This window comes from Perca flavescens, chromosome 11, assembly GCF_004354835.1.
Source record: "Perca flavescens isolate YP-PL-M2 chromosome 11, PFLA_1.0, whole genome shotgun sequence".
NCBI classification, from domain to species: Eukaryota; Metazoa; Chordata; class Actinopteri; order Perciformes; family Percidae; genus Perca; species Perca flavescens.
In genome coordinates this window covers 15,163,052-15,177,976 of record NC_041341.1, presented here as the reverse complement: position 1 = coordinate 15,177,976, position 14,925 = coordinate 15,163,052, and the positions used below count along the sequence as shown (strand labels likewise).

The window sequence follows — 14,925 nt, the reverse complement described above, 5'->3', positions numbered from 1 at the left end:
TAGTGAGGAGGTGGGTTAATAACGAGGTAAGCGATCATGATTGGCTAAGGCAGAGTCATGTTTCATGGTAGGCAATCAGAGCCAGTGTTTTAACACACATGCCAGCACACGCGCCACACACACAACAGCTAAACAGAGATTCAATGAAGCAGCAGAGATGGCGAGTCAGGAGCAATCCGATGAAAAGTTGGCATTTTCAAGGTGGAGATATAAGCACTACTTCAAATTCATTGTGGTCAAAGGCAAGAACGTGCATGTAATGTGTACATTACGTCCAGGAACGAAGACTTTGTCGACATCCGTTGTAAGCAACTCTAATTTAATGAAGCATCTCACAACGACACGCATCTACAAAGCTAGTGGCCAAAAACACCGATACCTCCACCACAGATGATCGCTCGCCATCCACTAGCAAAGAAGAACTCGGAATAAAGTCCTCCAAGCAGCAAAAGCTAGATCTTTCTGCCTCACAACTAAAACCTATGACACAGGCTGAAGTCAACAGTATGATAGGCAGGTATGTTGTTAAAAGTATGTGTCAGTTTATATGGTGTAACTGTTTACTTTTTTTACAAAGATAATACTTGAAGTGCAGGATAAACCTCTTGCTGTCTGTCGACGTGCAATAAATATTGAAAGTTATTTACAAACACCTATCTGTTCTACTCATTTCAACTGACTTGTGAAAACTGCTAAAAAAAAATCCAAATTCTTTGACATATAGCAACTTTTTTTTAACAGTAACGCAAATAGTTACTTTCCCTGGTAACGAGTTACTTTTATTATAGAGTAATTCAGTTACTAACTCAGTTACCTTTTGGAACAAGTAGTGAGTAACTCTAACTAATTACTTTTTTAAAGTAACGTTCCCAACACTGTGTATAAGCAACAACTTTGAACCCGGAATGCAGTTTTGTGTAGGCTGCAACTAAATTTTATTATTGAGTAATCCACTGATTTTTTTTTGTTGATTTTACTGATTAATCATTTGGTCTATAACATGTCAGAAAATTACACATGAAAAAGTTCCCGGAGGGCACCCCCCCAAAAATAAAATATAGAATAATATAAAATAATAAAACAGCTAAATTATCTGATTGGAGAAGCTAGAGTCAGATAATGTTTGGAGTTTTTGCATAAAAAAGGACTTAAATGATTAATCGATTAATCAAAAATAGTTGCTGATTAATTTCCAATCGTTTCAGCTCCAATAATATATATATATATTTTGGATTGTGACTAAAAAATTTAAGTTGTTCTAATCAGAAGAATATAGAAACTGCCACTAAACACTCAATGGGTTAACATTACGCGAGACGTACTATGCTGTTATTTGTAATTAGAAAGAAACTGATGTGGCCAGTGTAGAAAAATGATCACACACCCTCTGCTATCGGTGTGCTCTCTGACATCTCCCCTTCACCCCAAGTGGCGTGTTTGTGTTGGACGGTGTCTAAGGATAGATGGGGTCAAGGCAGTGTAACCTTGGAGAAACAAATATTCATGATCAATAAGTGCTTTATTCCAAGCATCTAAATGATTCCTATGTCTAAAGCTGCTCCCCCTTTCCTTCCCCATTTGCCCATGCGGAAAAGCAGTTTGAAGATTTATGCAGACTAGGTAAAAGGACATTTTAAAAGACTACACAGTATCACTGCTTTCAAATGTCATGTAATCATAGGCTAGGAGAGAGTGCTGGGCACAGAGAGCTAAGTGATGTTACAGATAATGAATTGCCTCTGGAATATAATACATCGTGAGTATGATTCTTTGTTCCAAGCTCTGTACACCAAGACTGTTCAATTAAAGTTATTTATCTCTCTTGTTTTTTAAGTTCATCAATTATATTGTGATACACTTAATGTCCATAAGAGGATGATGTATGATTGGTCTAATTATTTCTTATTCACCATGCTTTCTAAAGCATATCAATTTTGTTAATACCATGTAATTAAAACACGTCAGTGCGCTACAAGTTGCTGGCTGTATTAATGACTATGAAAATTATTTTAATTAAATAGCCAATTATAGAAAAATCCTAACCATGAGAATTGACATTTAAATGAATTCAATTTAAATTGCTTTTCAACATTGTTTTATCAAAGCTTTATGGGGTGAATAAATTATTACATCAAACAATATACTGTGTCATTGATCATACACAAGTCTCGTCCCATATCCATACATTTTGAATCACTTTCCTGATGCCATACATCATACTGGGTGATTACATTTTGACATAGTCATTTGTTTACTGCAATCTCATCCACTTGTACTGTACTTCTGTGTACTTTTGGGAAAACTATGTTAACTGTTTATGTTACTTAGTTGACCAAGTATTTAGTCCTGCTAGAATTTCATTCACGGTACTAATTTCCAACTATTTTGCAAAGAACACTTTGACACTGCCACTACTTAGTCCAACTGTGCCTGAAGAAAATATTTGAGACATTTTTGTCACAAGTAAACAGTATCCCTTCGAGATAGGTTCCCATACATTATTTTTACATGCAGTGGTGCTTTTGCATTTGTGCTGAATTATATCAACAAAGTGTTGTGGTGTAATATACAGTTATGTTACGCTGTGTTTTCATAACCAGGGTCAGACACATGCAGCCCACCCAGTCTGTTGAAAGGCCTTTGTATCTAAAACATCATACATATCCTGTGGTGCCTTTAATACCTATTAGGCTACTCGTGCTCATATATTTTTTTTCCTGCATAATGTTAATGAAAGTCATTTTTCAGACATTACAAGAACAATGATTTGCAGTTAACCCATGCAAACAAGAGAAATAGTAGGCAAACTGTTGTGACATTCATTGTATATAATGAAATCTTAATATGGTGCATATTTAAGTGAAAGGTTAGCAACATAAAGGGCAAATGGATTGCCTTGCAATGAATTTTAAGCAGCTATTGATTTTTACACTACAAGCTACCTCTTTCCCTGAATGATAATTTTGAAATGGCACACTGCTTATCTTAAAGCTGATCTGACAAAACTGGACAACAAATACACAGAATATTAAGGCAAATGCAGACTGTGATAAGCAACACCCTTACAGATGTGCATCACACTCATTCCACCTAATGAGAATACATGGTAAGTGCTGATTTACTCTCCAATATTCAGCTAATACAAATACAAAGTACATCTAAAAGCACAGAGAACTTTGATAAAAATTGTGCAAAGCAAAAGTAGAATTAAGACTTACACTTTTGCATATGTATCTCAAGACCCAATGATGGTTGTTTGGAAATGTAATGTAATCTAATAAGCGCTACCAAATAGGGGAGTGGAAGGTGAAAGCCCTTATAGTTGGGCTGTCTGTTTAAACATCACTTTAATCTCTGCAAAACTCCAAACGAGCTTTCTGAAAACCAGACTTCAATAAGTCCACTTATGGGTTTCTGCCATAAATTAAAGAACACAAAAGTATTTTTACTGATCCTATCTAACATATCCAAGTCCTGTTTTTTAGTATAGTGTGATCTATTAATGAATTGTCCAAGTTAGGATTATCCAACTGCATGTTTACATAGTTCACTGTCCTACACTAACAGTTTGATTTGTAAGAAAGGCAGGAAGAAAGTTACTGTAATGCATGATGTGCCACAGTGGTTGAATACATGTGTAAACTCTATGAGCTCTTTATTGTACATGGACTTGACTGACCTACCCCCATGATACAGGGCTGCACTTCCTCCCTCTCTGCCTTTAGCCTTCTTTCCTGTATTGAGATTGAGAGCAAGTTTGAGAGTTAACGTTCTACGGTGGGTTAAGCTTGGTTCACTACTCGGCATCGTAAAATAGTACAACCCTTGAACAAGCTGATGTTCTATCTGGAGTTTGTGCGGCATGTGTACAGTGGATTAAGTTGATACTGGAATCCTGTGCAATACACCTGAAAAGCAAACAGTTAACATTTTTATGTATGTCTGGTTAAATGTTGAGCTTTTTTTTAGTTTTTAACTCAGCATTTGCCAGTGTTCTCACACAACTTTTAAATTGTTAAATGTAATGGGGTACAGTATGCACATTAGTCATCTGTATCTACGGCTAATTTGACTTCATTAACAATGTTAACACTGTTGCCATAGTTTGTTTACCATTGTTTGACATGGTCACCTGCTCACCTGTAATTCTTACATTATAAAGTAATAGTTATTGTGGGTAATGAACTTGAAATGGACAGTAAGTGGTAAATTAAAAATGAAGCAGTATAACTTTTACGATGCATTCTAGGGCTGCAACTAACGATTATTTTCATAGTCGATTAATCTGTTGATTTTTTTCTTGATTAATCGATTAGTTAAATTAGTTAAATTAAATAAAGTTGGTCTATAAAATGCCAGAAAATGGTGAAAAATGTGGATCAATATTTCCCAAAAGCCCAAGATGACGTCCTCAAATGTCTTGTTTTGTCCACAACTCAAAGATATTCAGTTTACTGTCCCAGAGGAGAGAAGAAACTAGAAAATATTCACATTTAAGAGGCTGGGATCAGAGAATTTTGACTTTTGTCTTCAAAAAATTACTCAAACCGACTAATCGATTATCAAAATAGTTGGCGATTCATTTAAGAGTTGACAACTAATCGATTAATCTTTGCAGCTCTAATGCATTCTACTGGAGATTAGTGATAACAGCCACACTTAAATTAGTAACTTTACTTTTATATAAAGGCAGTATACACTGTAATTTATATAGTGTTTTAGTTTGCATACAAAACGTCCATCTCAGAACAACAATTGCCTCGTCTTGTGCCATGCTGTTACTTCATATGAAAAGCTATAGCCACTTTAACTGTGTACATACAATAATCATAAAGGACTATTTAAACAAGACATGTTTTCCTGTCCCACAGGTAGAGTGTACCTTGAACTGTGACTCATATTGGCATGCTCAGTTAGAAAATATGACAAATATATCAGAATTAAAGTTTAAAAAAAACCATTGCAGTATTAATGCCTGGACGAAAGAAAATTATAGGTTTCTATAATTCTTTTAAATAGTTGCAGGATGCAAGCAAACAAAGTGCAAACGTTTTTTTCAAAACATTTTGATGCTTAGAGTGATCAACTGTCAATAAGGTCACTGTGGTGCAGTGGGTTTGCATACCGTTGGATGGCAGGTGTAACCTGTGTGGCTGTTAATGTGCTGTGATAACCAGAAATAACTGTTAACTGAAATTTCAGGAATAACTTGTGAGTGCGTGTTTTTTGACCACAGAAAAAGAAAAAAAAACGTGCAAATGTTCACGAATATGATCCGATATAACCGGATCTCTCTTATATGGAATAAACAGTTTTAATAGACCTGAAACCATTTTAGTGTAGTCCAAGCCCAGTTATCTGTTCTTCAAAGACTTCCACTGTCCCCTAGCTCCTCCCTCTCTGTACCGTGTGACAACAACAACTCATCCACAGAGCGGAGCTGCACTTTTCAGCTCATTTTCCTCCTGTCATTCCTCCTCCTATCTTTGATCATTGTCCCGCCGCTCAGCCCCCCCAAAACCCTCACTCAGCACGCCTTTTTTCGGCAGCTCTTTTTACTTCCCAACTTATCTGAGGAGCTAAACTCTCGTGGATTCTTTCATTTAGGGGTGTCTCGGCAGGCTGGGTTTTCTACTTTGAACTTCGGCTACTCTCTTCCCCTCCTGTAGGTGACCATGGCCATACCGGCTGCTCTGATCCCACCAACCCCTCTGGTCCCACCGCCTCCGATCTCGACTCCCTCCGCGACGACGTCCCCGCCGTCGACAACTTCATCACCATCTCCATCCCTGGCTCCCCCATCCGGACCCGGACAGAACCTCTTCAGATCAGACCTCCTTACCACCGGCAGCCCGGGCATCCCGAACGCGGGTCTACCTCCCGGCAAACCCGTGTACTCAACCCCGTCGCCTGTTGAAAACATACCGCAAAACAACGAGTGCAAGATGGTCGAGTTGCGCGGTGCAAAAGTGGCCTCTTTCACCGTGGACGGCAGCGAGCTCATCTGCCTTCCTCAGGCTTTCGACCTGTTCCTGAAGCACCTGGTCGGCGGACTGCACACGGTCTACACCAAGCTGAAGCGGCTGGAGATCACGCCGGTGGTGTGCAATGTGGAGCAGGTCCGCATCCTCAGAGGGCTCGGCGCCATCCAACCTGGGGTGAACCGCTGTAAACTCATCTCCAGAAAAGACTTCGAGACTCTGTACAACGACTGCACTAATGCGAGGTTAGTGGAGAGCTCTGTGCGGCATTTTGGTTTAAATGTCTTTACGGACAGCCGTGCGTAAAGGCGCGGGATCAAGGAAGGGGGAGACATTTTTCCTTTATAAAAAAAACAAGTGGTTCAAGTGATGTGATTAGCTTATCATCCGAAGTTAAATAGCGTGTGGGAATACGTGAGCGTCGGTTTCAAACTCCATCCAAGCAATGTGCTCTTACTTGTCTGTTAGACGGGAAGAAGCCAGCGCGCAACATCAGTGAAAAAGTTTAGTGAAAGTTTTTAACACGTGCAGGGCAAAGCTGTGCCATGATGGATAGCCTGTCTGCCTCAGAACAAATTAATCGATAATGTAGGCTACACAACGGCGGAGTTTCACAATGCTGTTGAATACACTTCAGGTGTAGAGCTGCCACTGCAAGACAATTTCAGAGATAAGACCCCAGTCATCTTTCATGAGCCTTATTTTACTGTAAATCCTCATAATTTAAGGAAACCCTTAGCTAAACTTTATTTGTATTATGGCTCTGTAAGAAAACTAGGTTATACGTCATTATGTTTCCTTGCCACAGGGGCAATACTATTTCAATTATGATAACTTTGATTTTTAGAAAGTAAACAAGAAAAACCCAGATTAACAGAATTATATGAATATTTTTTGTATTAATTGTTTTTTCAGTATTGACAGCCAGTAGATTTTTTTTAAGGAGGTTACAAGAAAATGAATGTATAGTAAGTGAGGTAAACCACACAAGTGGCAATTAATGCATTAACCCATATTGCCAAATCAAATAATTTAAGCTTTATATGTTTTAATATGGAGTGATTTAAGTGAAGATCAATATTTGATTAAAAGCCATTTTTACTGTCCTGTTGCTCCTCGCTTTGATGTATCGCTCAGTCTCACAGGATGGTTCAGCCTGGTCAAATTTACCATCTTACCTGTCACTATGATTGATTCCATATTGATCTGCTACCCAGAAACGAGCTGGAAATGCAAATATGATGGAAAGGCTCACATCAGTGGGGAATAGCAATAAACACTTCGAGTCACTTGGTTATCTCAGAGTAAAAGCATACAGTCTTTTGTAAAATTAAGGAGTGCAATCAAACATAATTATGACTTTTAGATGCATGCTTAGTATCAAAACACACATGCACACACTGTGTAAACAGACCCTTTTTTGTACCATTTTGTGCCATTAAGATCCATACAGTATACGAGGTTGAAAACATTTTGACCCTCAAAGCACTGCTGTATCTGCAAAGTGCATTATTAGGCCTGGTCACAAAATGCAAAATCAAATAACTCACACAACATTTTGAAGTAGACAGAGGGATATTATTACAGTGAAACATTTTTTAATTCTAAAGCTTTTCTCTCATGTAGTTCATTTACTTCTATTTTTTAGTAGCCTACATCGTTTCCTATCAATTAACACAGTTCCTCCTCTCTTTGTGCTTGCTTCGAAACAGTCAGCCTCACATATCGGAATACTATATTTGGAGCTTTTAATATGCTTCATCTTCATATTTTCATGCCTGTTATCGTCTCAACAACTCACCTGTGCACTTTGGTGCTAAGGCATCATTTACATAAAGCATCAAGGGAGTAGAACACCCCCCTTTCCCTCACCCCCTCTTTATAGAGAAAAACATACCGTGCGGTGATCTTATCCTCAAGCCTGGCGTGGGGCTTCAGGTGACAAAGTATGTGGTTGAACTCTCCGGGTTGTCAATGGGGAGGGGGGGATGGCCAGTGATGGGGTTAAAGGATAATGCAGTGCCTCGCGTCGCTTTAATGACGCTAAAGTGGTGGGCTATTACGGGCACATGGACAGGACTGTAATTGTCTCTGAAAGCAGCCAGGTACTCCCGGTGCTGGGCTGAAATCAATCACTCAGACCCGGCCTGCCCGCCTGCCTGCCCCATTTGGAGAATTACATCATGGAACAGTGAGGCATCCGCTGGATAAAAGGCTTCTGTTACTTAGAAAGAGTTGATTTTATTTGCAGGGATGTGTGCTTTACACCGTCTGTCATTGAATTGCTGCTGACAAAATGATCAGTCTGAGTAAACAGGACACAGGTTGCCCTGTAGGTGAAAACGAGTTCCTTCTCCAAAGTCGATGTTCCGTTTTGCACCGACTTGCTGTCAGTTAAAAAGTATCTGAGTTCACCGGTTAACCCGCTCAGGTTACACAACAACAGCCTGCTGCCTGAGATAGTTTAGCTTTTCATCTCGTCCTTTTACCACAATGTCACTACTCTTATTATACACTGGCAGAGTGGTAACAATGAAGTGAATAATACTCCTGTACAATGGGTCTTACTATTTCACATGCTGTTTTTTTCCCTCCCACGGTCTATTGTGTTAAAACAACACTACTCTCATTTTGCACACAGTGTGAATGTGAATAGCATCACAGAGCACCGCTGCATCCCGCTGTTTTAGTTTTGATGTGGACACAAACAAACTCCAACCAAATTGTTCCCTACTATGCTTACTTTAGCATAACACTTTTTGATACATATTAAAATGGAAAACTTGTTTTTCAGAAATGCAGTGTAGTTTTTTATTTTATTTATTCTGGTGAAGAATCGAGGTGAGGAAAATTTATAATAATAATAATAATTTATAATGGAATATTTCATTCACACACTTTTACAGTGAGTGTTTGAACTATGTGTACTTTGCCTAATAAGCGACACAGTGTTTTAGTAATTATTGTTCATCTTTATAGATAGTAGGAATATGGTCATTCTTGACCCCTTCATTTTCTTAAGGACTCTTGTGCCAGATTAGCAGTGTTCTCTCTCGCTCCCAGACTGATCCAGGTTCAGTAATCTCCCCTACATTATGACTCTGGCCCTCCAGGAGCCCTCTGTTCCAGCTACTTGTTTTCCTTTTCATTTTCCCTGTGGTGGGATGGAAAAGGTTCTTATTGCTGTGTGACACTTGAACTCTCTGAAAGGTTATTATAACACAGGAGGCGGTGCAGAGATATCGCATATCTCTCATTGGTCTGCTTTGTGGGGGCAGGCTATCCAATGCTGGGGCGCAGAAATTCAGCAGTTAATTGACAATCATTGTCTACCCTTGAAGGTTAACCACACGCCCCAGACAATGTCCCACCACTGGGAATGGGACGGCTTTTCACTTACATGCCCTTCTTAAATAGATTTTCCCCGGCTCGTTTCAGTCAAACAGATCTCTGAAATGTTACAAGTGACAGGTCACAGTGGAATGACTTCCTTTTTTAACAGATGCATTTAATTGATACAGACATGGCAGAAAGTGTTATGAGAGCTATCACCTCTCTTGTTCCTATTTCAAGAGTGTTTATGCCTAAACACACATATTTGCAAATGACGGTAATTGTTTTGTTTAGCGCTCAGTGTGAGCTGCCACTGAGGGTGCCAGCTTGTCTCTCTCCCTCCTCTCCTCTGCTGAGCTCTCTTATAATATATTTGTTTTCTACAAGGCACGGATGTGTTTACAGGTACTCAGGGGAGATTTCTGGATTCCATTCAAATCATTTCCAGTCAGAGTGGGTGCTAAGATACCCGTCACCCAGCAACCACATCCAAGAGGGAGCTTGGGCGATAATAACTTCAAAAACAGAGTGACAGATGCCTGATTAGAGAGACAGAGAGATAGAGAGAGAAAATGGTATACAAAGCTGTTTAAATCCCAATCTATTCAAGTACTTTCTTGTCAAATTGGCCCTCATATTTGTGTTGTTTCCTTATTGAAAAAAAAAAAAAAGCATTTTTTTTTTTTTTTTTTTTTTTACATTTTTAATCCTTCAGTGGGGCTCTGCTAAATTTGATTAGGTACAGTACATGTGCTCAAGTCAACTGTGCCGTTAGCAGATGGCGGCAAGGTATTTTCTTTTGCAAACAAATAGTCTCCTTAAAAATCAAAATCGCTTTATTGACTTTACATTTATTCAGCTGGAACAAGTGCAAATTAAAACACTTTTTTAGAAAAATCCACAGACTAGCTCAGTAAACAAAAGTAACATCAATTTTCTTCATATCTTTTAAGATCCGTTTTTTTTTTTTATTATATAGCTTGCAATGCAGCTGAGCCAAGACTGTTGAAACCCCAGATTTCACTTGTTAAAGAGGCTTTGTTTGACACTGTCTAATGACATTTGTGGATTTAGAGGCTATTTGCATGGCAAAGAGGCCTGTATTGTTAATTTGGCTGTTGGATGCTTAGTTGTCCAAGCTCCTATCTTATTTGCATGCCTTTACTCGATCGGCAACAGCAATTGAATTACCAATTAATTCCTCTACCAAATGAAATGGTTTGAAATCACACACCGACCTCAGGTCTTTCCACGTTAATCAGCATATTAAAATGACCTATTTTTACTATGCTCAACAACCATAAAGGGGTATTAGCTTTGATTTGTATAGACAACAGACTTAAGCTGTTTAAAATCTATCTGTCAATATGCCTTATCTAGCATATTAAACTAGATTTGTTAACAGTAATTTTACCTGATGATTTTACACTTGAGACTGATTGCCTGACATGCCAGCAATAGATTTTGGTCACTCTGATTTCCGTTCTCTTCTTTCCCCAGTCAGTGCTCCCTTGCTTGTCTTTACTCACGGGCTCCTTCACATTACAGCACATTTAGGGAGCATGGCGGAAGTCACTGACGCTCGTACCAGGATGTTAAATGCTACTGACAGAAGTTAGAGGGAGCAGATGAGATTTTCTGATTGGAGAAGGAATGCAGGCCTTTGCCTGGCTCTGTCTAATATGGTCACATAGAGAAATTGATTTTCCTCAGAAATTAATTAATTTTTCATATAGCCCAAAGCTGGAGTTTAAAAAAGAGTGCACACTTGCTGGTTTCCTATTTCCCCCCCTTTTTTAAAGAATTATTGCCTAATCATATTAATACTTTTGCCCCAAGGATGAAAAGATAATTGTACAAATGCATTTGGAAATATGTATCACTGAGTATTTATGATTAAATTATGCAAATAACTCCGCTCCCATCCTTCGTGGGCCCAGATTGTCTAATTAGGATTGATATGGCGAATAGATGTTGGGGAATCTGAATACAAGCATGTCCAAAGAGCAGAAAATTGAAAATGACAAGGCTGGAATCCTTAAAAAGTGTGTAGGTTTTTTTTTCCCCCTCTCTGTCTAATTCAGCGTAGCTGTATCAGGAGTTAATTTTCCCCGGCTTCATTTCTCGTCTGAGCTGACAGGAAAAGGAATCCATCAGGGAAGCAATCTCAGATGGGATTCCACAAATTTCCTCCACTTGTTTTTTCTCCCCCTCTTCATTTTTGTGGAGGCTATCAGGGATGAATCTTCTCCTGAGTAAACATGCAGATGTTATTCCTCCAGTGTCAATGTTTTTGGAGCTCTCTACGCAATACAAAGGACTCTTCCTAATAATTGAAGTATATTAAGAAAGGAATGTCATCTAACAAAAAGCCCTTTGTACTTTTGGAATTTCAGTGAAGTAATTCATTTCATATTATGATAGCACAACTTTTTTTCTTATGTTACTGAAAGTTAGGAAACACCATGTGTAAACAGATTTTTCCGTATATTATGCAACTAAAATTACATCTTGTGTCAAGTTTAATATGACAATTTTAGGAGTTAGCAATTATATGTTTATGGCAAGTCGATGCATGCAAAGGCTCAGTTTTTGTTTAAATTAAAAACTTTTAATACCCAAATAATCAAATAAATAATATATGCCAATTTGTTTTTCAAAATGCCTAAAATATATTGCAGTATATATATATATATATATATATATATATATATATATATATATATATATATATATATATATATATATATTTTTTTTTTTTTAAAGATTATTTTAGGACTTTATTTGTATAGGACAGCTGAGACTTGAAAGGGGATAGAGAGGGGGAATGACATGCAGCAAAGGGCCGCATGTTGGAGTCGAACCCGCAGCCGTTTACTGAAGAGTAAACCTCTATATATGGGCGCCCGCTCTACCAGGTGAGCTACCCGGGCGCCCACTATATTCCTATTTAATAAACCACACACAACTACATGTTCTCACTAGTGCAGATTATAGAAAACAACGAAATATCTTACTACAGTTATGCAGATGACGCACAGATTTATATAACAATATTATCAGGTGACTATGGTCGGGTACAAGCAATGAGTATGACCAACAAGCATTCAACAAATCAATGATTTGATTGATAAGAATATATCAAGAATTAAAGGATTTATTTCTCAATAGGATTAAGAGAAAGTTGTCCAATGCATTTATCTTAAGTAGGCTAGGCTCGACTGCTGTAACACTGTCTTCACAGGTCTCTGTAAAAAGTTAATCAGACAGCTGCAGCTGATTCAGAACGCTGATCAGTCCAATCCTCAGCTCTTTACACTGACTTCCTGTTTGTCAATGAGTTGATTTTAAAATACCACTGTTGGTTTCTAAAGCACTTAGTGGTTTAGGGCCAAAATACATTTATGACCTGCTGCTCCCGTAAGAACCATTCAGACCTCTCAGATTGTCTGGGGACAGGTCTTACTTACTGTCCCCAGAATCACAACTAAACATGGAGATGCAGCGTTCAGTTTTTGTGCGCCACATTTGTGGAACTCCCAGAAAACTTGAGATCTGCTCAGCTCTCAGTTCTTTTAAATCAAGGCTTAAAGCTATAGTGCGTAGTTTCTGTCGCCCCCATGAGAAAAATCAAAGTAATGAAAACAAAACTGTCGGCGCGTCCAGATGATATAAGCCTTCTGTGATCGCGCACCGCCCCCACCCCTCCCCCCCCTCCCCCACGCAGTTGCTAGTAGCCAAGGAGGACACGGATGATTAAAAAAACACGATGGACTCTTCAGAAGAGGTAATTTTTTTCACTTGAGTTTCTGCGTGCAGAAGTCGCCGGACAACACAATCTTCTGAACATAGCCATACTGAGAAATACAGAGAGAGTTGTGTGGAGCTGGTAGTCTTAATTAGCTTTGTAGCAACTCTTGTGGCAATGGCTTCAATGACGTTCATTAATATAAAATTTACCCACTGAAGCTTTAAAATGTTTGTTTTCCACCACATATTATTAAGTTGATACTATTTATTTATATCTTGCGCTGTGATTTTTACTCTACTGTTTGATTTGTCTTACTGTGTTTTATCTTATTTTTATCTCTTATTTTTTTGTTTTACTCTTTTCAAATTCTATTAATGTGTCTTTTTATATTGCCTTTTATATCTTTCCTAATGCCTTTCGGCCTTATGTAAAGCACTTTGGATTGCCTTGACAGACAGACAGACACACACACTGTACGTTGACACTTTGAGCGAACAGTTAGATGTAATTTAACAACAGCCGTGTTCCTTGCTGGGCTCAGCGGTACATCACAGAGAAGAAATCACGGAGAAATGACATCGGCTTCCACTCTCTCTTCTTCTGTTGTTAGCTTCAGATGAACGGCGAGCACAGGAACGGCTCCTGTGCCTCCAACAGTATCTATTAAAGGGCTGATTGTTATCTAATCTTTACCTGGCGCTAGCTGGAAAAGCCCTGAAGCTAATGACACTTGAGACTAGCAGCACATACTATGGTGGTTCAAAGCATCTGCTCAGTCAATACCTTCTGATGAAAAACTAAGAAAACGGCCCCACAGCTATTTACGTGAAATCTGAATTCACTTAGACACCAGAAACACTTTATGCAGTCAATTTGTTGCATTGAATTATAACTAACAATGTGCATAAAATAAGTTCCTGTTGAGCCAGCAGGCTAGGCACTAAACTGCTCTCTTGTGTCTGGTTTTAGAGCTTTAGAGTTTTAGTGGAAAAGCGGAAAGTTAGTCCTTTACACTTTAACATCTCTTTGTGCAATCAGTGCACTGTAATAACAGTGTGCCACAGATGCTAAGTTACAGATTGTTCTCTTAATACCTTTAAAGGTCATTTCTAAAGGAATGGTTCTAGCAACAGCATTGGACACTGATCAGCAGATTGTTCCAGATCTGTCTATCAAATGATGAAGAAAAAAACTATAACCTTGCTAAATCTGCTCAATCAAACTTCAGTCATTAATCTTAAGGTCATTGTCAGCTTAATATTTCTTAAATTAGAAAATTAAGAAAGAATTAACACGTTATCTGACACATTAGCATTTTTAACAACCCGATCCAGTATCTTCTTGAAAATTCAGGTTAAAAATAAAAAAGAATACAAATGTTAAAGAAAAAAAGAACCTTGTCTACACTGTGCTGTGTATGAATGTATTATTTGTAAGGTGGCTCTATTTTCAATACAGAATCATTTCAGTTGTCAGCAGTTCAAAGTGAATGAGGCAGCTCGTTCTCTGTACGGTAAAACGATAAGGTCTGCAATTTTGGCTGTTATCCATAGAGATAGCCACACCCAGAGCTGCTTCCTGACGGCATTGCACACCTGTAGAGGTTATGAGCGGGGTATCAATATCACCAGGTCAACACATTTTCATCTAACACTGACATCTCTCTTTGCCTTTCACCCTCTCTCTCTCTGCTTCTGTCTCTCTCCTTGTAAGCCTAGTGAGAATATTGGTGGGAGTTTTTATTGGTTGCAGCGCTTAGGTTTCTCTCCTCCTAGACTCAAATGTCACCGTCTCCCTGATGTTTCTTTAAAATCGCCTGTGCCACCACTTGCTGTGGCGCCCGGCTATTATTACCCTCCT

At 38.6% G+C, this 14,925-nt stretch overlaps 1 protein-coding gene across 8 annotated transcripts in view; it reads left to right on the top strand.

The window, feature by feature from the left end:
- dachd (dachshund d) overlaps positions 1–14,925 on the top strand; it is a 123,509-nt gene that overhangs the window by 21,574 nt on the left and 87,010 nt on the right. For all 8 annotated transcript variants that reach the window (XM_028590805.1, XM_028590802.1, XM_028590799.1 and 5 more), the window contains exon 3: positions 5,670–6,226. In XM_028590805.1, the coding sequence (XP_028446606.1) occupies positions 5,670–6,226 (557 nt within the window). The remainder of the gene's footprint in view (positions 1–5,669; positions 6,227–14,925) is intronic.